At 48.1% G+C, this 24938-nt stretch overlaps 4 protein-coding genes and 1 non-coding gene across 8 annotated transcripts; 3 read left to right on the plus strand and 2 right to left on the minus strand.

The window, feature by feature from the left end:
* Window positions 1-5560: 5560 nt before the first annotated feature.
* On the plus strand, window positions 5561-11245 carry LOC136650896 (histone H1.4-like). 4 transcript variants are annotated; one of them, XM_066626827.1, is made up of 3 exons: window positions 5561-8240; window positions 8728-8838; window positions 9335-11245. In XM_066626827.1, exon 1 carries the CDS (start codon window positions 5618-5620, stop codon window positions 6194-6196), a length of 579 nt encoding a protein of 192 aa, XP_066482924.1. In that variant the 5' UTR covers window positions 5561-5617; the 3' UTR covers window positions 6197-8240; window positions 8728-8838; window positions 9335-11245. The 4 variants fall into 4 exon arrangements, with proteins under 4 accessions (XP_066482924.1, XP_066482923.1, XP_066482925.1 ...); XM_066626826.1 differs by having other exon boundaries at window positions 8728-11245; XM_066626828.1 differs by lacking the exon at window positions 8728-8838 and having other exon boundaries at window positions 9789-11245.
* LOC136650897 (histone H3) lies at window positions 7293-7964 on the minus strand. The gene has a single exon (XM_066626830.1). The coding sequence runs from the start codon at window positions 7962-7964 to the stop codon at window positions 7554-7556; it is 411 nt and encodes a 136-aa protein (XP_066482927.1). The 3' UTR covers window positions 7293-7553.
* Window positions 9587-10082, minus strand: LOC136650898 (histone H2A-IV-like). The gene has a single exon (XM_066626832.1). The coding sequence runs from the start codon at window positions 10074-10076 to the stop codon at window positions 9687-9689; it is 390 nt and encodes a 129-aa protein (XP_066482929.1). The 5' UTR covers window positions 10077-10082; the 3' UTR covers window positions 9587-9686.
* A 3135-nt stretch (window positions 11246-14380) lies between the features above and the next one.
* TRNAG-GCC (transfer RNA glycine (anticodon GCC)) lies at window positions 14381-14451 on the plus strand. The gene has a single exon. It is a non-coding gene; the product is annotated as a tRNA-Gly (tRNA).
* A 795-nt stretch (window positions 14452-15246) lies between these two features.
* Window positions 15247-24323, plus strand: LOC136650895 (transcription initiation factor TFIID subunit 9-like). Its single transcript, XM_066626825.1, has 7 exons — window positions 15247-15318; window positions 18560-18641; window positions 19829-19965; window positions 20613-20747; window positions 21886-21967; window positions 22841-22954; window positions 23160-24323. The coding sequence occupies exons 1-7, from the start codon at window positions 15259-15261 to the stop codon at window positions 23321-23323; spliced, it is 774 nt and encodes a 257-aa protein (XP_066482922.1). The 5' UTR covers window positions 15247-15258; the 3' UTR covers window positions 23324-24323.
* Window positions 24324-24938: the final 615 nt, after the last annotated feature.

The following is a 24938-nucleotide window of genomic DNA, read 5'->3' on the forward strand; positions in this document are numbered from 1 at the left end:
TTTGCCATTTGCTAGCAGGAAACTCCCAAATTTAAAATGAACCCATCTGTTGTGTTTTTTTCCCCTCCACTGGGCGTTCCTGTGTGTGTTCCCCCTTCTTTGAAGGGAGTACAGTAGCTGTTGGACATGTGCCTTGAAGCATATTGCTAGAGAAGGTGTTTTGTTTTTTTTAAAAAAAAAAGTTTACAATATTTTTCCTTCAGTTCTTGTATTTCTTCCAAGTTTCTGCCCTTCCCGTATGGTTATTTTTCTGTCTTGATTTTGGCTTAGTGCTTGAAAGAGGTGGACAGTGGCGGTGGTAGCCTCCTGCCTCCTTCTTGGGGGGAGGAAAGCAACCACTCCTGCCTCTCTGAAGATAGTGCGCAGCAGCAGTAAGGGTAGAAGGACAGAGCAGCCTTTTATGCAGAGCTGTGCCACAACTCATGCCAAATTTGCAACCCTTCAATTTCCAAAGGGCACAGTGTTTGTGGGCACAATTGGATGCCAGCAGTAAGTACAGGAAGAGAGAGAACTAAAACCAGAAGAGGCAAGGCCAGTTTATTATTTTTACTTTGGTAATAGAGATTTTATTTTTGTACAAATCTACACAGAGAACTCTCCCACACATCATTTCTGAGGGGTTGATGGGTGGGCAGGTGTATGTGAGTGAATGAGTGAATGAGGCATCTCAACTCTTGCTGCCAAATTGGTGGTGCAATATCTGTGAAAGTGATTCTGTACCCAAATAAAGGCACTCTTGTCTTTTTTTCACTCGGTGTCCTGCATCTGTTTTGGAAAGGAAGAATATGCAAGGGAGGGGGGAGGAAAGGATAATTCTAGGAACTAGGCCAATGTTAAGATTAAGGAGCATCTCCCCTTTTAATATTTATAAAAAAGATTTTATGATCAACTTACAAATTACAAAATACAGTAGAACCTCCAAAGTTGACCACCTCTCTATATTTACCACCACCTTAAGTTGACCTAATTTTCACAGTATGGACAGACACTGCATATACACTATGGGAGACAAACCTCTCCATATTGACCACCTCCGTAAGTTGTATCTTGACCACTTTGATCATTGCACAGAGTATTAATTTACCCTCCGTAAGTTGCTCACTGAACACTAACGAAGCAAGACCACAGTTAGCAACATCAAAAATGTCACGATGTGTACTTTGAGAGATACAGTAAGGAAAATGGAGGCCTACAGCGGAAAAGAAAGAAAACTTCGCTTGATGAAGTAAATGAAGCTATTTTATGCTGGTTCAAACAAATGAGGACAGTGAACGCCAGAATCTCAGGGCCAATGATCCAAGAAATTGCTAAGAAGTTTGCGCAGGAATTCAGGGTAGAAGATTTCCAAGCATCAAGTGGTTGGCTTGAAAAATTTAAACTGTGACATGAGATCTCCCAGAAAGTCTTGTGTGGTAAGTCAAATGAAGTTCCGGCAGAAGTTGTTGAAGAATTCATTACTAAGTTCCCAGACTTTGCAACAGTCTTCAAAGACGATGACAGGGAGACAGGGTTGAGCAGTGAGGTGGCTAAGTTTGCAGATGACACCAAACTTTTCCAAGTGGTGAAGACCAGAAGTGATTGTGAAGAGCTCCAGAAGGATCTCTCCAAACTGGCAGAATGGACAGAAAAATGGCAGATCCATTTCAATGTAAGTAAGTGTAAAGTCATGCACGTTGGGGCAAAAAACCAAAACTTCACATATAGGCTGATGGGTTTTGAGCTGTCTGTGACAGATCAGGAGAGAGATCTTGGGGTGGTGGTGGACAGGTCAATGAAAGTGTCCACCCAATGTGCGGTGGCAGTGAAGAAGGCCAATTCTATGCTTGGGATCATTAGAAAAGGTATTGAGAACAAAACAGCTAATATTGTAATGCCATTGTACAAATCAATGGTAAGGCCACACCTGGAGTATTGTGTCCAGTTCTGGTTGCCACATCTCAAAAAGGACATAGTAGAAATGGAAAAGGTGCAAAAGAGAGCGACTAAGATGATTACTGGGCTGGGGCATCTTCCCTATGAGGTACAGCTACGGCGTTTGGGCCTCTTCAACCTAGAAAAGAGACGCCTGAGGGGGGACATGATTGAGACATACAAAATTATGCATGGGAAGGATAAAGTGGACAGAGAGATGCTCTTTACACTCTCACATAACACCAGAACCAGGGGACATCCACTAAAATTGAGTGTTGGGAGAGTTAGAACAGAAAAAAGAAAATATTTCTTTACTCAGCGTGTGGTTTGTCTGTGGAACTCCTTACCACAGGATGTGGTGATAGCGCCTTGCCTGGACGCCTTTAAAAGGGAATTGGACATGTTTCTGGAGGCAAAATCCATTATGGGTTACAAGCCATGATGTGCATGTGCAACCTCCTGATTTTAGAAATGGGCTACATCAGAATGCCAATGCGAGGGAGGGCACCAGGATGCAGGTCTCTTGTTATCTGGTGTGCTCCCTGGGGTATTTGGTGGGCTGCTGTGAGATACAGGAAGTTGGACTAGATGGGCCTATGGCTTGATCCAGTGGGGCTGTTCTTATGTTCTGCATACAGTATATGTACTGTATATAATTATAGTACTGTATATAGCAGGGATCTCCAAACTTTTTGGCCAAAGGACCGCATCAAATATCTGGCATGGTGTTGAGTGCCGTCTTCGATGTTGGGTGTTGTCTTTGATGGCTCCACATCAGACCCCTTTGACATCCGAAGCGGCGTGAAGCAGGGCTGTGTTCTTGCACCAACCTTGTTTGGGATTTTCTTCGCTGTCCTGCTGAAGCATGCCTTTGGAACTGCAACAGAAGGCATCTATCTCTGGACCAGATCAGATGGAAAGCTCTTCAACCTCTCCAGACTGAGAGCAAAGTCCAAAGTCCAGCTGAAATGTCTGCATGACTTCCTCTTTGCTGACGATGCAGCTGTCACTACCCACTCTGCCAAAGATCTCCAGTAGCTCATGGATCATTTTAGCAAGGCCTGCCAAGATTTTGGACTGACGATCAGCCTTAAGAAAACACAGGTCATGGTTCAGGATGTGGACTCACCTCCCTGCATTACAATCTCTGCGCATGAACTGGAGGTTGTCCATGACTTTGTGTACCTTGGCTCAATGATCTCTGACACTCTTTCTCTTGATACCGAACTAAACAAACGCATCGGTAAAGCAGCTACCACGTTTTCCAGACTCACAAAGAGAGTCTGGTCCAACAAGAAGCTGAGGGAACATACCAAGATCCAGGTCTACAGAGCTTGCGTCCTGAGTACACTTCTGTACTGCAGCGAGTCATGGACTCTTCGCTCACAACAAGAGAGGAAACTGAACGCTTTCCACATGCGCTGCCTCCGACGCATTCTCAGCATCACCTGGCAGGACAAAGTTCCAAACACAGTCGTGGAACGAGCTGGAATCCCTAGCATGTATGCACTGCTGAAACAGAGACGCCTGCGTTGGCTCGGTCATGTTGTGAGAATGGATGATGGTCGGATCCCAAAGGATCTCCTCTATGGAGAACTCATGCAAGGAAAGCGCCCTACAGGTAGACCACAGCTGCGATACAAGGACATCCGCAAGAGGGATCTGAAGGCCTTAGGAGTGTTCCTCAACAAGTGGGAAACCCTGGCCTCTGAGCAGCCCGCTTGGAGGCAGGCTGTGCAGCATGGCCTTTCCCAGTTTGAAGAGACACTTTGCCAACAGTCTGAGGCTAAGAGGCAAAGAAGGAAGGCCCATAGCCAGGGAGACAGACCAGGATCAGACTGCACTTGCTCCCGTTGTGGAAGGGATTGTCACTCCCGAATTGGCCTTTTCAGCCACACTAGACGATGTTCCAAAACCACCTTTCAGAGCGCGATACCATAGTCTCTCGAGACTGAAGGTTGCCAACAACATGTTGAGGGCCAGAAAAAATATTTAAATATAAAATTTATATAAATAAATAAGAGATGGAACTTAGTTGTGTGAATAAATGAATGAATGGGCTTGTTCATTCAACCTCTCTGGCCCTTAGAACACCCTCCAGATGCAACCATAGCATAGTTCAGTCATGTTCAGCAAAGTGGGCCAAGAGTTTTCAGGAGAGAAGAGGCTGGCCGCGGGCTGGATAGAGGCTCACCGTGGGCCACATCTGGCCCCCGGGCTGGGGTTTGGAGACCCCTGGTATATAGTATATAGTACTGTACGTAATTCTGAATTCATTTTTTCTATACACTGTATATATTTAGGTATCTGTAATAAAAACTCTAAAATTATTATAAGTACAGTATTACATATTTTTCTGTATGTTGACCACCTCCCTATGTTGACCAATTCCTCCTGTCCCTTGGGTGTTCAACTTAAAGAGGTTCTACTGTAGTGAAAAAATGACAAAACAGTGAACCAATAACAAGGTAAATAATTAAACACTCGGCTTTAGTTTGAAAAAGAGAATGCCAAGACAAGATTGCCATTTCTTATAAGAGGGGTCAGTATCACAATTTCTTTGTATAACTGTTAATTTTCAGCTTTCCCAGGATATAACCAAACAAGCAGCGTAGTACATCCACATTCATAGAAAACCAAAAAGATTGTGGATCCACTTTTGAGAATCGCTGGTAAAAGCCCACCACCTGGGTTTCATATCTGCAGTGTTCATTCCACATTTCTACCACTCAAAGAACTCAAAAGTTTTGAAGCATGAACTCTAGATTTCCAGCATGTAAAGTTTTATCTTTACATGGGATCTGTACTGCTGCTGAGATCACCCCCCCCCCTGCAGTTTTCATTGAGAAAGCAGTCCTGCCCCTTGCAGCAGGGCAGAGGACTTCTGCCTGCCCTGCCTGTGGGCATTGGGGTAGGTGGGTGGGAATCTGGCCACTGCTGGAGGCCAAACACTAGCCCTGGGGAGTGCCGCAGAATGTTGGCTGCCAGGTCACCCTTAAGCACATCAAGTGGCCAGATAAAAAGCTTCTGCAGGTCACATCCCATCCCCTGGTCTTAAGTTTGACACCCCTGATCTAGATGGAATTGTCATTCATTAGTCAAATGCAGCTTAAAATAATTGTGGTGTAGTGAATGAATGAATGACTGTTCTGGGGCCAAAACTGCAGAAGTGCCAGACATCAGTGTAGCCTGAAGAGGCTGCTGTAAGGCTGCAGGCGGAGGAGCTTCCTTTTCCCCTCCACTGAGGAGCAGACCCTCCAGTGTGTCCTGTCAAGAGCTCTCAGTATAGCTCCAGGGAAAAGGCCATTGCCATCTGCAGAGAAAGGGCACAGTTTGCCAGTGTGCCGCAGAAGGAGGGGCAGAGACAGCTTTCCTCCTGGCTTCCCGGGGAAATCTGGCTTCCCACGAGCCTGGACAACCAGACCCCAACAAAACACGCGTTCGCCCATCCGTCACGTCTGGAACGAGAAGAATTCGTGCCAGGGATATTGGTTCAAAGGCTGTTTTGTGCACCTAAAGAAACACAAATTGCAGGGACCAGAAGCCTTTCAGCTTGTCCAGGGGGCGTGGCCTAAACGCACCAATCAGAGCGCGGCTCCTCCCCTATAAATAGCCGGGCAGCGCCGTGGCCGTGTCTTTTCCGCTTCAGCTGAGGTCGGAGGAGTGTCCTGTTCTGCGGAAGTGGGAGGGCGCGGCGAGTGACAGGATGACGGAGGCGGTCCCGGCTGCGCCCGCGGTTCCTCTCCCAGCAGTCAAAGGTCCTGCCAAGAAGGCCCAGAAGGCGGCGAGCGCCCCCAAGACCTCCGGCCCCAGCGTGACGGAGCTGCTGACCCAGGCTGTGTCCGCCTCCAAGGAGCGCGGAGGCGTCTCGTTGGCGGCGCTGAAGAAGTCCCTGGCCGCCTCCGGCTATGATGTGGAGAAGAACAACAGCCGCATCAAGCTGGGCCTGAGGAGCCTCGTGTCCAAGGGCACCCTGGTGCAGACCAAGGGCACGGGTGCCTCCGGCTCCTTCCGGCTCGGCAAGCAGACCGAGGCCAAGAAGGTTCCTCCAGCCGCGGCCACCAAGGGCAAGAAGCCCGCCGCGGCCGCCGCCAAGGGAGCCAAGAAGGCGGTAGCCAAGAAAACGGCGAAGGCGCCCAAGAGACCTGCCGCCTCCGCTGGCAAGAAGCCCGTCAAGAAGCCCAAGGCGAAGAGCCCCGCCAAGGCGGCCAAGCCCAAGGCGAAGCCCAAGACGCCCAAGGCGAAGGTTGCCAAGCCCAAGAAGGCAGCAGCGCCCAAGAAGTAGAAAAGCCACCTATGAGCAGCGCTCCCCAAGCCCCAAAGGCTCTTTTAAGAGCCACCCGCACTCGGTTCAAGAGAAGCGCTGATTTGCCTGGAGCCCGTTCTAAGCTGTAACAATGCTAAAGTCGAGAACGGCCTTGCGCCTGTTTCCACGCGTGTCTCGAGTACTCAGGGGCCCCCCCCCGTGGCCGGCTTGGCTTTCCCGCCCCGTTGTACCAGCAGTGTGTGCGTCACAATGTCTGAGTTCTCTAGCCTACCCTTTGGGTGTCTGAAACTAAAGGCTCATCCCGCTTTGGGGCTCTTCATGCACAAAAGCGAGAGCGACACACATCTCAGAGTAGGAAGGGCTGCCCAAGGTGATCTAGTCTAACCCCCCTACCTGTAGCAGTATGTGATTACTGCATAAATGCTCATCCTGACAATCCAGTAGAGCAGTTATTTTCAACCACTGCTGTGACACATTGGTGTGCCAAAGGAGTTTGGGGTAGGGCTATTTATTAATAGGGTCACTGGGGGATGTGAGTCCCCCACTGGCAGTAGCGTCTCTTGTCAGTAAACTGATGGTGTGCCTTCCTTGACAAGAAAAAGGCTTAAAGTCGCTGCAGTAGTGCCGACCTGGGACTAAACCCAGGTTAAAATCCTCATTAGGATTTTAACAAGGCCCACCTAGTTCAGCTTCCTGCATCTCAATAGCCCACCAGATGCCTCAGAGAGCACAGAAGGCAACAGACCTGCATCCTATGGTGCCCTCCCCTGCAGCCTCACAGAACTGACAATAGCGGAATGGAAGAAGGCAGTAATGAAGAACGGTTTCCTGGGGAAAGACTAGCAATGTGAATATACGAGCGATTCACAGGCTTGTGGTTTACTATGTACTTGTTCGCATCCTTCAGTCTCGGAAGACTAAGGTATCGCGCTCTGAATAGTGGTTCTGGAACAGTGTTCTCTCCAGTGCACGAAGCCTCGGTAAAGTAGATGCGGAGGATAGACTGTTACCCATGCAGCAGATCCCCTCTCCACGTTGCTGGAATGGTCCAATGGAAAGGCAGAAGCCAGCACGGTTGGTTCCAGTGGCGTCGCAGGAGTTGCCAGAACGTGACTGTGTTCAGACATGAACTGCCTCAGGGACTCCGGCTCCGGACTTTGCCTCCTGAAGCCTTTTCCATAACTGGAAGTAGCCACAAGGAAGTGAAGGTTTGGGATCAGTTTTCCTTCTCTCAGATGAGCTGCCCTCCCAGGCTAATGAGTCCCATCTACCCGGTACTATGTACTTAGACTCTCGCTATCAGCCCTTTCGTGAGCGGGTAGTGGCTCTTAAAAGAGCCTTTGGGTTTCTTAGAAAGTGGATCCGCGCGCTGTATCTAAGCTCTTTCCCCACGGATGCGGCGAGCCAGCTGGATATCTTTGGGCATGATAGTGACGCGCTTGGCGTGAATGGCGCACAGGTTGGTATCTTCGAAAAGGCCTACCAGGTAAGCCTCGCTGGCCTCCTGCAGAGCCATCACGGCCGAGCTTTGGAAGCGCAGGTCCGTCTTGAAGTCCTGCGCGATTTCGCGCACCAGGCGCTGGAAGGGCAGCTTGCGGATCAGCAGCTCCGTAGACTTCTGGTAGCGCCGGATCTCCCGGAGGGCCACAGTCCCGGGGCGGTAACGGTGGGGCTTCTTCACTCCGCCAGTAGCCGGGGCACTTTTCCTAGCAGCCTTGGTCGCCAGCTGCTTGCGGGGCGCCTTCCCGCCAGTGGACTTGCGAGCGGTCTGCTTGGTACGAGCCATCCTGCTGACGACGACCCTCTCACAGCAACTAAAATATGCTGAGAACTTGCTGCCTATTTATAGACAACCCCTAATCCTGATTGGTTGAAAACCGCGGGGTGTCAGTTGGAAAGTTTGAATTTCCCGGACTGTGCCACGATTGGCTGAGCAAGACCTGCTTGATCGTGGAGGTAGGAGGGCGAATCTAGTTTTTGTGTATTGGAAGGACTCTGATTGGGTGGCTGAAAACAAGCTGCGTTCGATTGGGCGAAAGACGACCCGTCGCACCCAGAGCACGTGAGTAGCTTAGTTTTCTTTCTGGTCGGCTTTCCGATATGTAAACGCAGCGAGACCACCCACGGAACTCACTGATAAGCAAGGAAAGGGTTTTCTTAGGATGTCTAGTCGTGAAGGCAAAGGGTTAGGCAAGGAAGGTACCGTCGCAAAGCCCGTTTGACATCAATAGTGCAAAACCAAAGGCCCATTTAAGAGCCACCCACTTTTTTCTGAAAAGAGCTGCAATCGTGGCGTTCAAGTGTTTTCTTAGACTTCTACTCATCCAGCCACGAAGAGCCTCGGTATGTTTGTTTTCATAGAACTTGGCAGCAACTTCAGTTGGGGGGGGGGGCCATGATTGAGACATACAAAATCATGTAGGGAACAGAGAAGAGTGGATAGAGACACTCTTTTCCCTCTCACACAACTCCAGAACCAGGGGATGTCCACTATAATTGAGTGTTGGGAGAGTTAGGACACACTAAAGAAAATATTTTTTTTTACCTAGTCTGTGGAACTCCTTGCCACAGGATGTGATAATGGCATCTGGCATAGACCCCTTTAAGAGGAGATTGGACAAATTTCTGAAGGGAAAGTCCATCACAGGTTAGAAGTCATGGTAAGTATGTAGAACCTCCTGATTTCAGAAGTAGGCTATCTCAGAGTGCCAGATGCAGGGGAGGGCACCAGAACATAGGTTGTGTCTTGTTGTCTTGTATGCTCTGAGGCATCTGGTGGGCCACTGTGAGACACAGGAAGCTGGACTAGATGGCCTTTGGCTTGATCCAGCCGGGCTCTTATGTTTTAATTTAATTTGAGAGAATGCTGAGATCTGTAAGTTAAGACTTCCCCGTTTCAATCTTGTTTACCCCTAGTGAAGGATGCATGTTTGCTTTAAAGATGAAGTGGATAAACAAGGGAACTTGACTACACAGTAATTGATTCCACTCTGATGCCAGTCATCCCAAGAACATTTTGTAATGGAGGAAGGGACCAGAAAGATTGCTCTTCTGGGGTGGGAAAGTACATTTCTATATATGACTTAACATTTCATTTTGTAGAAGGCTTTCATGGTTAGATGAGTTTAAAACCTAATTTAAAACATTGCTCTTTAGGCCATGGATTAAAACACCTTGTAGGATCTAGTCCAGCGATGGGCAAACTTTCAACTTCGAGGATCAAGGGCACTTTTGCTAATGTATAGAAGTGGGAGTTTCTGAGATGACAAACTGCACCTGCTGAAATTCTGACACAATTGTTAAATGTTCAGGATCCTTAGGGTTAGGAAGTGGAGCGTGCCCACCCGCTTTAGAATATTAACTCCTGTGGTTTAAGTGGCAAAACACACAGTACTTAGGTTGGAGATTTTTTCTGGGGCTCAGGAGAATCAGCTCTCTTGAAGATGCTATAGGCGGCTCTGAAAAGAGCCTTTGGGCTGAGGTCTCAGGGGCTGGGTGTCTTCCTGTCTCACTTTGCCTTGGGCTTGTGGCTCTCGGTCTTCTTGGGCAGTAGCACAGCCTGGATATTGGGCAGGACGCCGCCCTGAGCGATGGTCACTTTGCCCAGCAGCTTGTTCAGCTCCTCGTCGTTGCGGATGGCAAGTTGCAGGTGGCGGGGGATGATGCGGGTCTTCTTGTTGTCCCGAGCGGCGTTCCCGGCCAACTCCAAGATCTCAGCGGTCAAGTACTCCAGTACGGCAGCCAGGTACACCGGGGCTCCGGCTCCGACGCGCTCGGCGTAGTTTCCTTTCCGCAGCAAGCGGTGCACGCGACCCACCGGGAACTGCAAGCCTGCCCGCGAGGAGCGAGTCTTCGCCTTGGCCCTGGCCTTGCCGCCCTGTTTCCCTCGCCCAGACATGCTTGTTCTGCCCAATACGCTCCAGCCACCAGCTCTCCAGACAAGAAGAAGGATGAATGTGCCCTTAGCCAGCACCCAGCCACCTTTTTATTTACTCCTGCAGAATCCCCGATCGCGATGGCCATTGGCTGAGTCAGAACCCGTCCAATAGGAACCGAGGGCTTCCAGAATAAGCCAATCGGAAGGTGGATGGTGAAGTTAGCCAATCAGAAAAGGAAATTTGGAAGCTGGCCAATACGAAAGCGACTTGACTTTTCAATGAGACTCCATCATAATTCGAAACATTACAGCGTGTCTCCCCCTCTGCGGGCGAGGTGGCAGCAGCCCATAGAGGGCAATGGAGAAATGCGTCCCTTACGCGTTACTGAGCAGTACTGACCCTTCCCCGGAAGGAGCAGGAAAGACAGAAAATTGTGTTCTTTCAGGCTCACTTATTATTTTGTGTTTAAAAATAAGGGTGTATTTTTAAAGAGCTTAACCTTAAGCAGGAGAAGAGGCTGCCTGCAAGTCCACTGAGCCCAGGGCAGAGTGCAGGGAGGCATCCACAGGAGAAGCTGTTGTAATGGCTGAGTTCCATTACTCACACAGAGGCAGGGTTCAGGAGTTAAAAATGTTCAGATACATGAAATGACGGTGCCCTAGAACAGCTGCTTTAATCCAGTTCAGTGTACACACTCTGTCTCTGGATTCCAGAAAAGGGGACTTTCTAATAATGAGGGGACTTGAAGTAGAAACTTGCACAAGGAAATGCTTTGGTGTATGGGCTCTTCAGTTGAGAAAGAAGGTGCAGGGGGGGAGGGAACATGATTGAGGGCCCAATGCTATCCAACTTTCCAGCTCTGGTGCAACCACAATGCAGCCCTGAGGTAAGGGAACAACTGTTCCCATACCTTGAGGACGCCTCTGTGATTGCCTCCCAAACACAGTATGTAGTGCATGCCCCACTGGCATGGCTGCACCAGCACTGGAAAACTGGATAGGATTGGGCCCTGAGTCATGTAGGACAGTGGTTCCAAATGTTTTCACACTTGTGCATCCCTTGGCAGCCTATTTCCATAAATTGTACCCCTCACAATAGCAAAATGTTTGTAATTTATAGTTGCTGTTATGTCCAACTTGCGTTTTCAACTACTGATTCATACCTGATAAAAAGTTTTGATGATCAAAAACTAGCCGTCACTGGGACTTTCACATTTCGCTAGCTGCCTTCCTTGCTGCTTTGTCAGCCCTGCAAGGCATTCTAATACAGACCTGCCTTTTTCCACCATTATTCAATTCTTTTTCCAGTACCCCTAAAAGTTCTGGCAAGTACCCCTGGGGGTACGTGTACTCCAGGTTGGGAACAACTGATGTAGGACACAATTATGACATGTAGGAAAGGCATTGCCAAGTCCAGAAAGAGACCCGTATGGGGAGTATGGAAGGAATAGGGTCAAAGAAGTTGTAACAGGCAAGAAGGCTTCCTTCAGAAAATGGAAGTAGCATAATAAGGAACACAGACTCTACCCAAAAACAAATGGAAGCAGACCATAAAGAGCCCAAAATGAGACTATTAGGCTTGTGTGGCTAGCAGTAGTTCCAACTGTGGGTCAGGACTCACTGGTGGGTTGTGACCTGATTTTTGGTGGGTTGCGTAATGGCAATGGAAATATCAGATAACTGATTGTCTCAAGCCCTGAAACTATGCAAAAATCAAATAGCTGCTAATTACCCTTCTAAGAGCTCAGTTCCTGCAGTTTGCAAGATAGCTGCCCTCGGCTCCTGCTCTTCGCAAGCATGTATCAATATTGGGAGATGAATGTTTGAGCATCATTTTCTGGTTATTATTACTTGTAAGTAAATAAATAATTGCTTCTTTCTAGACTTCCATATATTTAAAGGCTGTTAAACCCAGGTGGCTTCCATTAGAGTGCCTTTTTAAAATGTGGGTCCTGGTGCTAAAAAGTTTGAGAACCACTGCAGTAAGAATTCTGGAAGGTTAGAAAGGCAGGACTTTTCTTTGCAAAAACCAGACTAATTCTCTTTTGACACAGTTTGTTCTTCTAGTTGCTTCATAATTTTATCATTAATTATGCTTTTCACCAACTTACCCAGATTAGATATTAAACCGGCTGGCCTGTAATTTTCCTGACCTCCACTCCTTCCCCTCTATTCTTTTTAAAAATATCCGTGTTACATTGATTACCTTACATTTTCCTGGCATTGAGGCTGATTAAAAGGATGACTTACATATTTTTGTGAGAAGATCCCAAATTTCACATTTGAGTCCCTTAAGAACTCTTGAATGGTTGCCATCTGGACCCATGATTTGTTAATGTTAGCCAGTACCCTCTAGAACAGGGGTGTAAAACTTAAGGCCCAGGGGCAGGATGCGGCCTGCCGGAGCTTTATATCCGGTCCGCAGGCTCTCATCTGCTGAGCAGTGCTGTCGTGTTACTGCTGAAAAGGCAGCCCACATGAAAATTGGGCTCTCTCATATCTTGAAATATGATCAAGATTTGTGTATTTTCTCTTCTGATGTTTGTAGCGAATGAGTTCCTAAGTAAGAAAAAAGTGCTTATTTATGACCTGTTTAATGACATTAGTTCCTGCCTAATGACCACTTCCGGTCCTCAGCAGGCATCATGAATGCTATTCAGCCCTCAATATGAAACAAGTTTGACACCCCTGCTCTAGAACATCATCCCTGATCACTTTTTTTTGGATAGATTTCATCAGACTCCATCCCTGAGATGGTCAGTGCAGGCACACTTCCCTATGGGGATCTGCCCTATGTCTGTCATGAAGATAGATGCAAAGAATTCATTCAGTTATCTCTTCAATCTCCCTAAACTTCTTAAGCTTCCTTTTTATTTCCTCATCAACTAAGGGTCCAACTCACTCCCAGGCAGGCTTCCTGATCTTAATGTATTTGAAGTTTTTATTGTATGCCTTGCTATTTCTAGCCACACAAGCCCTCCAGGGGGCTTACCTGGGCCTCTGAATGCCTTATATGTCATAAAAGCCTCACTGCTGGTTTCCCTCTGGAAACTGGAAGTTGTGTTTTTTTGGCTGAAAAGGCCATTCTGAAACCTGCAGAAGTCAGGTGCGGATGCTTGTAGCCTCTGTGTGGTTCAGGAAGCCCTCCAAAGGTGACCAGAGCACAGCTCCAGTTGCCTCCAGAGGGCTCAAGTGGGGCCAAGCCAGATCCACAATCCACAGATACGGATACCCCGCTTGTAGCTATTTTAAACTGGTGTGGCATGGAAGGTCTGCAGGTGTGTTGAAAATTGCTGAAACGCTCTTCGGGGTTCTGTGACTATAATGGTAGTAACAAATTGTCTGTTGGCAGAGCTGGTGGAGGAAGAGGGACTGACAATTCTTTACTATAAATAGATGCCCTAGAAACAGAGTTGCAGAACTCAGAAGAATCTCCCAGAAGTGACATGACAAGAGGCAAAGACCTTAGAGAGTTCTGTGTAGTGAGAAATGTTGAAAACTGCTGGTTTAAAGGTTGATCTGATAGGATCTGTGATGGATGCGGTGGGCCGGAAGGCAGGCCCCCAACGGTGCTCATTTTGAATCTAAGGCCAGAAGACCCTTGTACGTATCCCTGGCTCTTCTAGGATAGGTTTGTAAGACAAAGCAGCCTCAGTCTAAAACAGAGAAGGCATGAACATCCACAGCAGTCTATACACTGCATATGATCTTCACAGTTAGTTATACATTTCCAAATATTGTGAAGTCTTATTAGAGTTACTGAGGAATCTAAAGAACAAACTTTCTAAAGAAAGTTGGAAAAAGTTTGGCATTTAAAAGTAGAAGTAGGAGTTTGCAAAATCCAGTGACCTAACTAGAGGGGCCTCTTGCACACTGCGGCGAGGCTCCCTGACAAACTTAGTCTTTGCACCCCCTCTAGCTATGCCACTGGATTTAATCCATAGGCATCTGCTTTGAGGAGGGTGGGGGGGGTGGCACAGGGAGGGAGTGGGCTAAGAAAACCATGGCAGCTCTGCTGTCTGTAGCTCAGGTGTTCATGAACAAGCCAATGGGCTGTACACTGGAGTCTGAACTTTCTAATCATCAGAGCTGAGAGAGAGAGAGAGAGAGAGAGAGAAACTAATGGTTGTAAGCAGGAAGGCGAGTTGCCCAGCAAGCCAGAATTCTATCGTTGAGCTTCCACTGCAGATGGTGCATCCTGTAATCCCCACCATTGTGGAATTCTCAAGAGGCTGTTGAATGAAGTTAATGGGATTAATGAAATAATGAATGAATGATAAATGAATGAATACCAGTGAAGTGACAGAGCACATTTTTCCAGCACTGCATTGGTGGTTCAGTGGTAGAATTCTCGCCTGCCACGCGGGAGGCCCGGGTTCGATTCCCGGCCAATGCAACTCAACTTTTGCCTCCCTGCTCTGATCCTGGAGGCTCCGTGCCTGCAACCCACTTGCTGGAGAAGCGGTGCTGCCTCTGATGCTGCACGGCTTCCACTTTCCTTGCAACCCTCTTTTGCATGGAGCTTCTCCACTGCAAACCTATGCACAGTGACTGAGAAGGAGGCTCCATTGAGTTCAGTCGGACTTAAGTCTCTCCTAGAGGTGGATGGCTGCCTGAGTCTGCTCCTACTCGTTCATGCATTGCTCAGCCAGCCTCTTGTACCACTAAGCTGATCAGGGCACCCCAGCAAGCAGCCTCTGGGGATGTGGGGGGAATGCAATCCCTTCCAGTGGCGTAGCCAGAAGGGGGCAAAGCGCTAAGTTTTGCAGGGAGGCTCATTGCACCGTGCAAGCCCCCCCCCTTCGGAGCCATTCAGGACTGGAGGGGGTGCAAAACGAAGGCTCCGAAGGGGGGGCTTGCACGCTGCTATGAGCCTCCCTGCAAAACTTAGTGCTTTGCCCCCCTCTGGCCACGCCACCTTCCATTACACCAAATGCTGCTCCAGCGAGGAAGGACTGGCTGGGGAGTGGGGAACGCGGAGTGGGCTCCCCTGCATTGCCACACTGGACCTCAAGTCCCTGATTCCTCCCTGGGACCCAAGAAGATGAAGTCCCGGAAGCAGACCACGGAACTCTAGCAGATTGTGCAGTCTGCGGCAATGAGGGTTAGGGCAACAGCTTTCGCTTCACTTTCCGCATCACGCATGCGCATAGTTGCTTGTTTATGCGCATGCGCGGTAAGGTGTCGCTGTTTCTCTGCCAGCATGGCGGCGATGGAGGCGGGGAAGATGGCGTCGCCCAAGAGCGCCCCGAAGGATGCTCAGGTAGGGGGGCGATGGCGGCCGCCCTGCACCTGGGTGGGGCCCAGGGCCGCTCCCGAGCCTGGCCAGTCCTCCTGGAGCCCCTTGCCGCCTCCTCCCTCCCCTGCCAGCGGTGCTCCTGAGGGTCCCTCCCTGGGAAGGCTGGAGCCTCCTGAGGGGTGGGGTTGAAGCCCCCCCAGACCCCTGCGCCTCTCCAGGCTGGGGGGAGCTGTGCCTCCTGGGCTTCTGCCTGCTGGAGGCAGCCAGCCCAGCTGCCTCCCCTGCCACCACCTTCCAGCCAGCCCAGGCCACCCTGGCTCCCTGTTATGCCTCTGTGCTCGCCCCAGGGGCTTGATCCAAGGGGGGGATGGGTGCGTGGCTCCCCCAAACTGGTACGCCAGTGGGGAAGGGCACGTGCTGGGATGGGGAGCAGCCCAAGCACAGCTGGTAGCCCAGGTCTACCCACCTGGAATGGGAGCTCAGGTCTACCCAGCAGGTAGATCTGGGCTCCAAGTTTTTGAGGGAGCCTAGGTCTACCCACCTGGCAGAGATCCAAGTCTACTCAGGTATACTCACCAGGTCCACCCAACTGGCAGAGGCAAAATGGGAGCCAAGGTGTACCCGCCCAGCAAACCTTGACCATGGAGACCAGTTCAACTGGGAGCCCAGGTCTACCTGGCAGGTAGATATGGGTTCCAAGTTCCAAGTCCAGGTGGGAGCCCAGGTCTACCTACCCAGGTTTACCCACCTGGCAGAGGTGGGATAGGTATCGCGGTGTAGCCACCCAGCAAACCTTGACCACGGAGACCAGTTCAACTGGGAGCCCAGGTCTACCCACCTGCAAGAGGTGGAATGGGAGCCCAGGTCTAACCACCTGGCAGAGGTCCTGGTCTACCTACCCAGGTTTACACACCTGCCATAGGTGGGAGGGGAGTCTAAGTGTACCTGCCTAGCAAACTTTGGCCATGGAGACCAGTTCAACTGGCAGAAGCAACATGGGAGCAAGGTCTACCTGGCAGGTAGATCTGGGATCCAAGTCCAAACTGGAGCTCAGGTCTACCCATCTGGCAGAGACTGAATGGAAGCCGAGGCCCACTCACATGGTAGAGGAGGAATGGGAGCTCAGGTCTACCTGATAGTGTCCCTGGGGAGTTGACCTCTGCACTGGGGTTCTGATTTTGTTTTTCTGTTGGAAAGATCTTTATCCCACATTTCCCCCCCCCCATGATAGAGCACCCAAGATGGCTTAGAACACACAACAATGAAAAAACAGTATAATAAAAGCAATGCATAAGATACAGTGATAAAAAAATCAATGGCACACACAATTACAAGCATATTAATAGTAATAATAAAAATAATAATAACAGGTATTTATATACCGCCTTTCTTGGTCTTTATTCAAGACTTTATTCAAGGCGGTTTACATAGGCAGGCTTTATGAAATCCCTATTAAATAGGGATTTTTACAATTTCAAAGAAGGTTCTTTCTTTCAAGAATGACTACATTCAGGTGTTTTGTTCCGATCTGGCTTCACATTCTGGCCTCCATCCTCCCACGCTCAGAGCAGATGGAATTGCTCGGCTTCAGCTTGTCAGCTGCTCCAAGGTCGCACGGTGCCGGTGGCCTCGAACTGGCGACCTTGTGGATGTTATCTTCAGGCAGGCGGAGGCTCTACCCTCTAGACCAGACCTCCTGCACTTTAAGTGACAGTGACCAGACCAGACCTCCTGCACTTTAAGTGACAGTGACAGTGCCCTTTAAGTGACTCCTGCCCTTTAAGTGACAGTGGCCAGTATAATAAGATACATGACGGTATCTTGAGAGAGCAAAAACACACCTTAACCAACCCAAGAAACAGGCAAATCTATGGTGGAAGAGCCAAAATGAAAAACAAATGGTTTTAGCTCCTGCCTGAATGATAGCAGGGAGGATTCAGTTCAAGAGGGAAGGCGATCCATAATTGTGGCATCGCTGCCCTGGAAAGCCTCACCCCTTGGGATGACCTTTGGGGATGAGCAGGTCCATATGGATAAAGGTGGTTCTTCAGATACCCGTGTCTTCAGGATGAAGTTGGAGACCTTTCATACTGCCAAGTAAAGACAGGGTGTGCATTTTGGTTTTTTTTTGCATGTATAGCTTTGCGCCCTACAGGTAGACCACACCTGCGATACAAGGACATCTGCAAGAGGGATCTGAAGGCCTTAGGGATGGACCTCAACAAGTGGGAAACCCTGGCCTCTGAGCGGCCCGATTGGAGGCAGGCTGTGCAGCATGGCCTTTCCCAGTTTGAAGAGACACTTTGCCAACAGTCTGAGGCAAAGAGGCAAAGAAGGAAGGCCCATAGCCAGGGAGACAGACCAGGGACAGACTGCACTTGCTCCCGGTGTGGAAGGGATTGTCACTCCCGGATTGGCCTTTTCAGCCACACTAGACGCTGTGTCAGAACCACCTTTCAGAGCGCGATACCATAGTCTTTCGAGACTGAAGGTTGCCAATAAAGCTTTATAGAGCACTTTTGTATATTGTTTTGACTGTATGCGTAAGAGTGAAAAGTAATTTACAGATTTCACAAATTAACAAATATTTTAGTTAATGTTTGCTTAAAAGGGGGGCTTGTGTAGAACATCATCATCCCTGCAAGCTATTTAAAAAATGAATCCTTCAAATCTGCTGCCAATACTGTATTCTTGCCACACTCCTGCTTGCTAATTAAGAATCAGAATGCCTGCAGAGAGCAGCCAAATTGCAGACCTTTTGAGCAAGCTGTGCTGAAAGACTAAGGGCACACTCCTAACCAGGTCTACTCAGAAGTAAGTCCCATTTTGTTCAATGGGGCTTACTCTCAGGAAAGTGTGGTTAGGATTGCAGCCTAACTCTTTTTTGTCAGCCAGCCCCCCCTCAGGGAATTCTAGATTCAAAAGTACAGATTGAGGGGAATAAGAAAGATTTGAGTCTGCTTGGCAAAAGGAGGGGCCTTCAGAAGAGGAGCATGGAGGCTTCTTCAAAATCTGCTGCTTTTATGTTTAGTTTGGTATTTGATGCAAATGTTTTAGTTTTTGGTTATCTGCTTTGAAAACTTCAGCTCAAAAGCAGTCATTAAAATAAATAACATAGGTACACTTTATCAGTTTAGATTTTGAAATGTTGGGGAATATTTTCCATCAAAGATGTCACTTCATTTGTTGCTGTGGTTTAATCTCAGTGATGAACATAATAGATGATGAAATTAAACATTTTCCTTTGTTTTATTGTTTCGGATAGGTGATGGCCCAGATCCTGAAAGATATGGGGATAACTGAGTACGAGCCACGGGTTATAAATCAGATGCTGGAGTTTGCGTACAGTAAGTTACGTCTGCACTTGTTTTCTTTTTTATTCTGGCATTTAGTTTATCCTCATCCAGAGAATATTTATTCAAAGTACTGTATTCTGTTTGCTTACTAATCCCTCTCTGCTCCAGATGGGAAGCTAGGAATTTCTTTTCCTGGTAGGCTTTATTTCTAGAATTTGGCTGGAAAATCACAACATTGTAATTTAAGGAGAGATTTAAAGCTTATATTTTGACAAGGAGTTCAGTGACGTGGCTTAGATACTCAGCAAATGTAGCAGAGTGCTATGATCTTTATAAGCTAGGGTTAAGCTCATCGGCTTTAGTACTAAACAGACTTCTGAGGTGTCCCTGCTCCAGGTCTGGTTGAAGGGAATAGGGTATGCATCTGAAACTCTGTGAAAATTCTGCCCCCCCCCCTGCGTACCCTGCTTTGGTGTGCCTTGTTACCCCCTACACCAGGGGTGCTCAATAGGTGGATCGCAATCTACCGGTAGATTGCGAGGCAAAATGAGTAGATCGCGGAGCCCTGTCTCTCCAAACTCTTAATATGTCAGTTTCGTCTAGTGACTAGACGAAACTGACATATTTAGCTGACACTAAACTGACACTGAAACTGACACTTTAGCTGCTCTTCAGGCATGCAGCAACAAAACTGACGAAACTGACTAGACTCCAGCAGGGGCTCCATACATTAAAGGGGGTGTCTGTCAGACACTTCCTTCCCCCCTGGTAGATCTCCGGGCCTTGCTGGGTTTCAAAGTAGCTCTAGAGCCAAAAAAGTGTGAGCACCCCTGCCCTACACCTATGCTTTGGGTTAGAGAAAATGGAGGAGGAAGAGAGAAGGTTGCAGGGTCCTTTTCTCAATCAGGAAATAAAGTTGCTAACTGCAGCCACTACATTTCCCCCTCCCCTAACAGAGCTGTGATCATCAGCTTGCCCACTTCTTCCTCTTTACTCTGTTGCTCCAGGTTTTGGAATGAAGAGACAAAGTTGGGCCAGAATAAGAAAGCAGAGGTTGGGCAGTGCCTCTCCCAGCTTGCTTGTTCTAGCCTCCCTTTGCCACTCTGTTTCACAACATAGAGTGGCAGAGTGAAGAGGAACAGCTCCAGGGAACAGCAGGGAGTGGTGTGAGGTGGCTGCCAGGATGACTGATGAGTACAACTGCTCTCCTTACATCTTTGGGTTTTGTTTCCTGCAAGGATACGTGACAACTATCTTAGAAGATGCCAAAATTTATTCCAGTCATGCAAAGAAGTCGAACGTTGATGCCGATGATGTGCGTTTGGCCATCCAGTGCCGGACAGACCAGTCGTTCACCTCTCCTCCTCCCAGAGATGTATGTTATGGGTTCTTTGGAGCACCATGCCGAATCAGGGGAAGGGGAGGGTTCTTGCTGCTGCTACGGTATCACCCTTGAACCTAGTTGAAGAGATGGGGGCCTTGTCCCAAAGAGGACTCCATTAAAATTTCAATAAGGGGAGGGGCAAGGGCAACACACACACACACACACCAAAGGGGGAAAGTGGGAGTAAGAGAGGCAAAGGCTGAAGGAACAGCAGTGTCACATGTGGGTGAAGTTCAACTTATTAGTTTGCACCATTTTAACCCTGTTTTTGCCTCAGCTTGCTCTAAAACGTAGCAAAACTAGCGAACAAAAGAAAACCATGTGAGGGCACCTGCTACAAGGCAAATAAACTTGCGCACACAGAGGGGGGGAGAAGAGCTGTTCTTTCTCAAAAGTCATAAAATGCTTGAGAAAACAAGGTGAACTTTGTTATGCACCAAGGCTGGCATTGTCAGTAAATGCAAGCAAACTTCCAGCAAACTGGGCCCCTTGCCCAGTAAAGGATTTCATAAAAGTGGCTGTCAGAGGAGGAGCTGCATGAGAGATGCAGTCTCCAGGGAGTGCTACGTTCCAAGAGTATGCAGAAGTTAATCAGGCTTTGCACACACAGTGAAAAATGTGCATTTTTTCCCTTCCAGTTTTTGCTAGATATTGCAAGACAAAAAAACCAGACTCCATTGCCACTGATTAAACCATACGCTGGCCCGAGACTGCCGCCAGACAGATACTGCCTCACAGCACCCAATTACAGGCTAAAGTCTTTGCAGAAAAAGGTAAGGAGCACTCTGCCAAAAGTGAACCTTTGTGTGCCCAGCATCAAAGGAATTACACAAATGTTGACTTTTTCCCCAGGGCTTGAAAATGTCGCTGTCAGGCAGTGGCATAGCTAGAGGGGGTGCAAAGGACTAAGTTTTTCAGGGAGCCTGACTGCAAGCAGCACCTATCCCTTGGAGCCATTCTGGGCGGGCGGGCGGGGGGGGGGAGCAAAATGGAGGCAAATCCATTTTGCTCCCACTGCCCGGAATGGCTCTGAAGGGGAGCGTCTGCTTGCACACTGCAGTCAGGTTCCCTTCAAAACTTAGTACTTTGCACTCCCCCTGTCAGGCACAAGTTCCTTTATTTAGTTTCAATTTGTTGGCTAGGTAGAGATGTTTGGCCATTCAGCCCCATCTTATATTGGTGAAGTTCTTAGCAGAACCTTCCTGAAAAGACAACCTAAAGTCCAACGTTCCTGGATGGGTGGGTGGGGGGACACATTGAATTTTTGTTAAATTAGGATTGTTTGTACGATGGTAGAATGAAGGAACGCTATCAGGTACATATGACCGGGGATGTGCAAATCTCCAGGCACACCGCCAAAGCCGAGAAATTGGCTTCCAGATTTCTGTTCCCTGCATATCTCTCCATTTTTTTTTTCATGACTAGCAGAAGCAAGGCGATGAAGTAAATGAGCCTGTATATGCACGTTTAACCCAGAATTTGTGTTAGCCCAGAATGTGGGGTGTTTTGCACAACTGGCTCTTGATTTTCTTAACCACCATGTCGTTGAACACGTGGCCGTCCTTTTAAAATAGACTCTTTCCCAAAGTAACATTTCAAAACCACTTTGACTATTCATGTTGGTATTTTATTACTGCTTTTCTGCAATAAATACTCCCCAACAACTAATTCATTAAAAACTGTTAAGATATAAAAGCAGCAGTCCAAACAAACAGGATAGATACCCAGAAGTAAACCACCCGAGTGTCACTTCCCCCCCCCCATTCCACAATGAAGGCACCATGAAACAAGCCGGTTTTAAACAACTGCCTAAAAACCCAGGGGGGTGGGAGGAGATCAGGCTTCCCAAGGGAGGCAATTCTGGAGCCCAGGCTCAGTGGCAAAAACTGTGCATGCCTTGCTTCTTTCCAGGTCTCCTCATCTGCTGGAAGGATTACCGTGCCTAGACTGAGCGTTGGTGCCGTCTCTAGCAGACCCAGCACCCCGACATTAGGTGAGCTGCAGCTCAGATTTGATGTGGCTGTGTTTTGAACCTCTCTCATCAGGCTTGCACAACAGCAGATGGCCTTGCGCTCCCAATTCATTCGTGCTGTTTCCACACAGGATCAGGGCCCTCAGTACCCAGGCTTCTAGCCAGAATTGTTGGCAATTGTGGGTGGGAAATCTAAGGGTACTCTAGAGTGTGTTGGGGTGGGAGGAGGGAATCAATTCACAGTACTCAGATCATAACTATAGTTGGTCTCCTATTTCATCTGATCTATTGTTTCCATTATTTTCAATGGGATTGCATAAAATATTAATGGATCAGATGAAATTGTTAATGTATCATAAAGAGCTTTGTGTCTTTCAGTCATGTTTTCGAACTTGCACTCATGGGGGCGGGGAACTAGGCACAAGCTGACTTTTCAGTGATGAGTGCAACCTTGGCCCCTCTTCTTTGGCTTAGTGTATCACCCCTGCTGTGCTAGCGGGTCCTACCTGCTTAGTGTATACACTTAGTGTGCACTTAGATACACTTAGTGTATCACCCTTGCTGTGCCAGTAGTAATGGAAAAGGCGCTGGCTGAGACCCTGGAAAGTAGCTGTCAGTCTTGCACTAGAAAGGTGGACTGACAACCAACTCAGTATTAGGCACTTTGTTTCATTCGTTTCCATGTGTTGTTTTGATGTCTCCTGAAAGCCAACACTGCAGGGGAGGGGCCTGTGAGGCTCTCTTCCTTGCCCCATCCTTGGAGCTTTGGCAATTCCGGATATGTGGTGTTCTGACCCTTTAATTGCATCCTGCCTGCTACCCACCCTTCTTCCACCTGGATCCTAAGGCAACCATATATTCTTAAAGACTTAACCCTGCTGATGTGCATTTCAGGAACTCCTTCGGCACAGACAGTGTCTGTTTCAACCAAAGTTGGGACTCCAGTGTCACTGACAGGTCAAAGATTCACTGTGCAGATCCCCACATCCCAAACAACAGTGAAATCAGGTAAGAGCAAGGAGCACTGCCACTGAACCTCAGGCACCCCCGTAGTTTGAAGGGCTAATAGAATGGCAGGTTTAAGAAATGTCAAGGGACTGAGCCCTGGAGATTGTATAACCAGCCCAGCACAACCTTCCCCCCAGTTAAGATTTTGAAAACCCCTTTGCTGCAGTGCATGCAGAGAAGGAACTCACTTATTCTTTCTTCCTAGCAACTCCTACAACCCCGACTGTTCAGAATGTGCTGATCAACCCCTCCCTCATGGGGTCCAAAAACATCCTCATCACCACCAACATGGTATCGCAGAACACAGCTGGTGAATCAAACCCTTTAAAAAGGAAACATGAGGATGACGACGATTATGACAACTTGTGAGAGGAACTCTGAGTGGCGTGGCGTGGCACAGCACCAACTGCTCCCCTTCTGCTTTGATAGCTGACCCCCAAATGGCAGGTGGTCCAGGAAGCATTTGTGGGGGGTGGGGCACTGGATTAACGCTGTGATGAGTTTCATTGCCTTTGAACCATTTAAACCATTCTTCAACTTGCTGCCACCTCCTGGCCCTCCTGGAGCCTAAAGGGGGAGGAGGAAGGAAACAAATTGGAGTGGAGGCCTTGTCCCTGCCTGTAAGACAAACATCTATAAAATGCGTTGGGGCTGTGGTTGTGAGAATGTCGCAGCAGAGGCAGTTGCTTGTTCTCCTTCATGCGAGTGCCTGTGGAGCTAAAAGATGAGCTTGAGGGCCTCTCTGATAAAGCTGTTACTGGGCTGTACCATTTCACAGAGAACAACATATGTCTTGAAGAAGGTTGTAGGCCAGCCTTCTCTCAGAGGGTTTTTGCTTCTCCTTTGTAAAAGGTAGGGGAATGAAGAGGCAGATATTTGATTCCTTACCTTTTGGTGTGAAAAGATACTGCCTAGCCAGCAAAGGCATCACAGGGCTCTCAGTGCCTGAGGAGAGACCCAGCCAGCCAAAGAGCCCATCCATCCCTTGGGCAGATTGTAAGGCATCTACACAGCTGTGCCAAGGGTATGCCCAGCAGTCAAAGCTGTACAAAAGGCCAACTGTAACACCCAGCCATTCAGCCTGTTCCCCTTGTGGAATATTGAAGTGTAATGATAATTCTTATTTCACTCTTTTATATTTGTATGTTGTGAAATATTCTCTAAATGTTTGATAATTATGTATGGTGTGGGGATTCTCTAAAAATCTGAGATACTAGCACGATCTGCAGAAAGAAAGAAACAGACAGCATCATTGTGGCTTACAAGAATTGTTGCTCTCATTTAGCAACAGTATGTGTGTAACAGTTTGGAAAATAAGTAGAGTTTCCCTTTAGAGAGAATTCTGCTATAATAAAAAAAGCTTTCTGGGGATCTGCTTCAGTTTTGTCTGGGAAGGGTTCTGTTTTCATGTGCGATGGGCTAAGAAAGGCTACCTATCCCCTTCCTTGATATTTTTGTCTAGGTAGAAATACTGTGTATACATGTATAAGTTGAGACATATATGTCCTAAAAACCTGGGATGACTTATACACAGAAGTGTTTATGGTAAATCTGATTATGAACTTGTTCTCAGAGCAACTCTGAGTTTCAAGGAAAAAAAGGAAGGCAGAGAGAGGCCCCTGCGGAAAAGAGAGCCATTGTAAGCACCAGCCTTGGTAGGTTGAGGAATAAGTCTGCATGGAATAGAACTTTCAGTGGTGCAGCTGTGCTGGAGTTGCCTCCACGGAGGTAATAACCTCCCCCAAACTTGACATCTATACATCTTAGGAAATGACTGGATTTTTGGCTCCATGTTGGCCCTGAATTTATCTTCAAGATCAACTTATACATGAGTATATATGGTGGATCATTTACAATGTCAGGTCAGGGAATCAACATGGAAAAGCAATTAGACATTCCCAGAAGAAAGCTTTTGCTCCCACCCTAAGTGGGGCAAGAAGACACGTTGCACTGCAAATATGTTATATAAACCCTCCCAGATGCC

This window comes from Tiliqua scincoides, chromosome 5, assembly GCF_035046505.1.
Source record: "Tiliqua scincoides isolate rTilSci1 chromosome 5, rTilSci1.hap2, whole genome shotgun sequence".
Lineage (NCBI taxonomy): Eukaryota > Metazoa > Chordata > Lepidosauria > Squamata > Scincidae > Tiliqua > Tiliqua scincoides.

What these genes read in the sequence shown, in the direction of transcription:
- LOC136650895 (XM_066626825.1), top strand. Translation starts at nt 15,259, where the DNA reads ATGGCGGCGATGGAGGCGGGGAAGATGGCGTCGCCCAAGAGCGCCCCG. An exon ending in CCTCTCCTCCTCCCAGAGAT is followed by an intron (nt 19,966 to 20,612) that starts GTATGTTATGGG and finishes TTTCCCTTCCAG; the next exon opens with TTTTTGCTAGATATTGCAAG. An exon ending in TAAAGTCTTTGCAGAAAAAG is followed by an intron (nt 20,748 to 21,885) that starts GTAAGGAGCACT and finishes GCTTCTTTCCAG; the next exon opens with GTCTCCTCATCTGCTGGAAG.
- LOC136650896 (XM_066626826.1), top strand. Translation starts at nt 5,618, where the DNA reads ATGACGGAGGCGGTCCCGGCTGCGCCCGCGGTTCCTCTCCCAGCAGTC.
- LOC136650898 (XM_066626832.1), bottom strand. Translation starts at nt 10,076, where the DNA reads ATGTCTGGGCGAGGGAAACAGGGCGGCAAGGCCAGGGCCAAGGCGAAG.
- LOC136650897 (XM_066626830.1), bottom strand. Translation starts at nt 7,964, where the DNA reads ATGGCTCGTACCAAGCAGACCGCTCGCAAGTCCACTGGCGGGAAGGCG.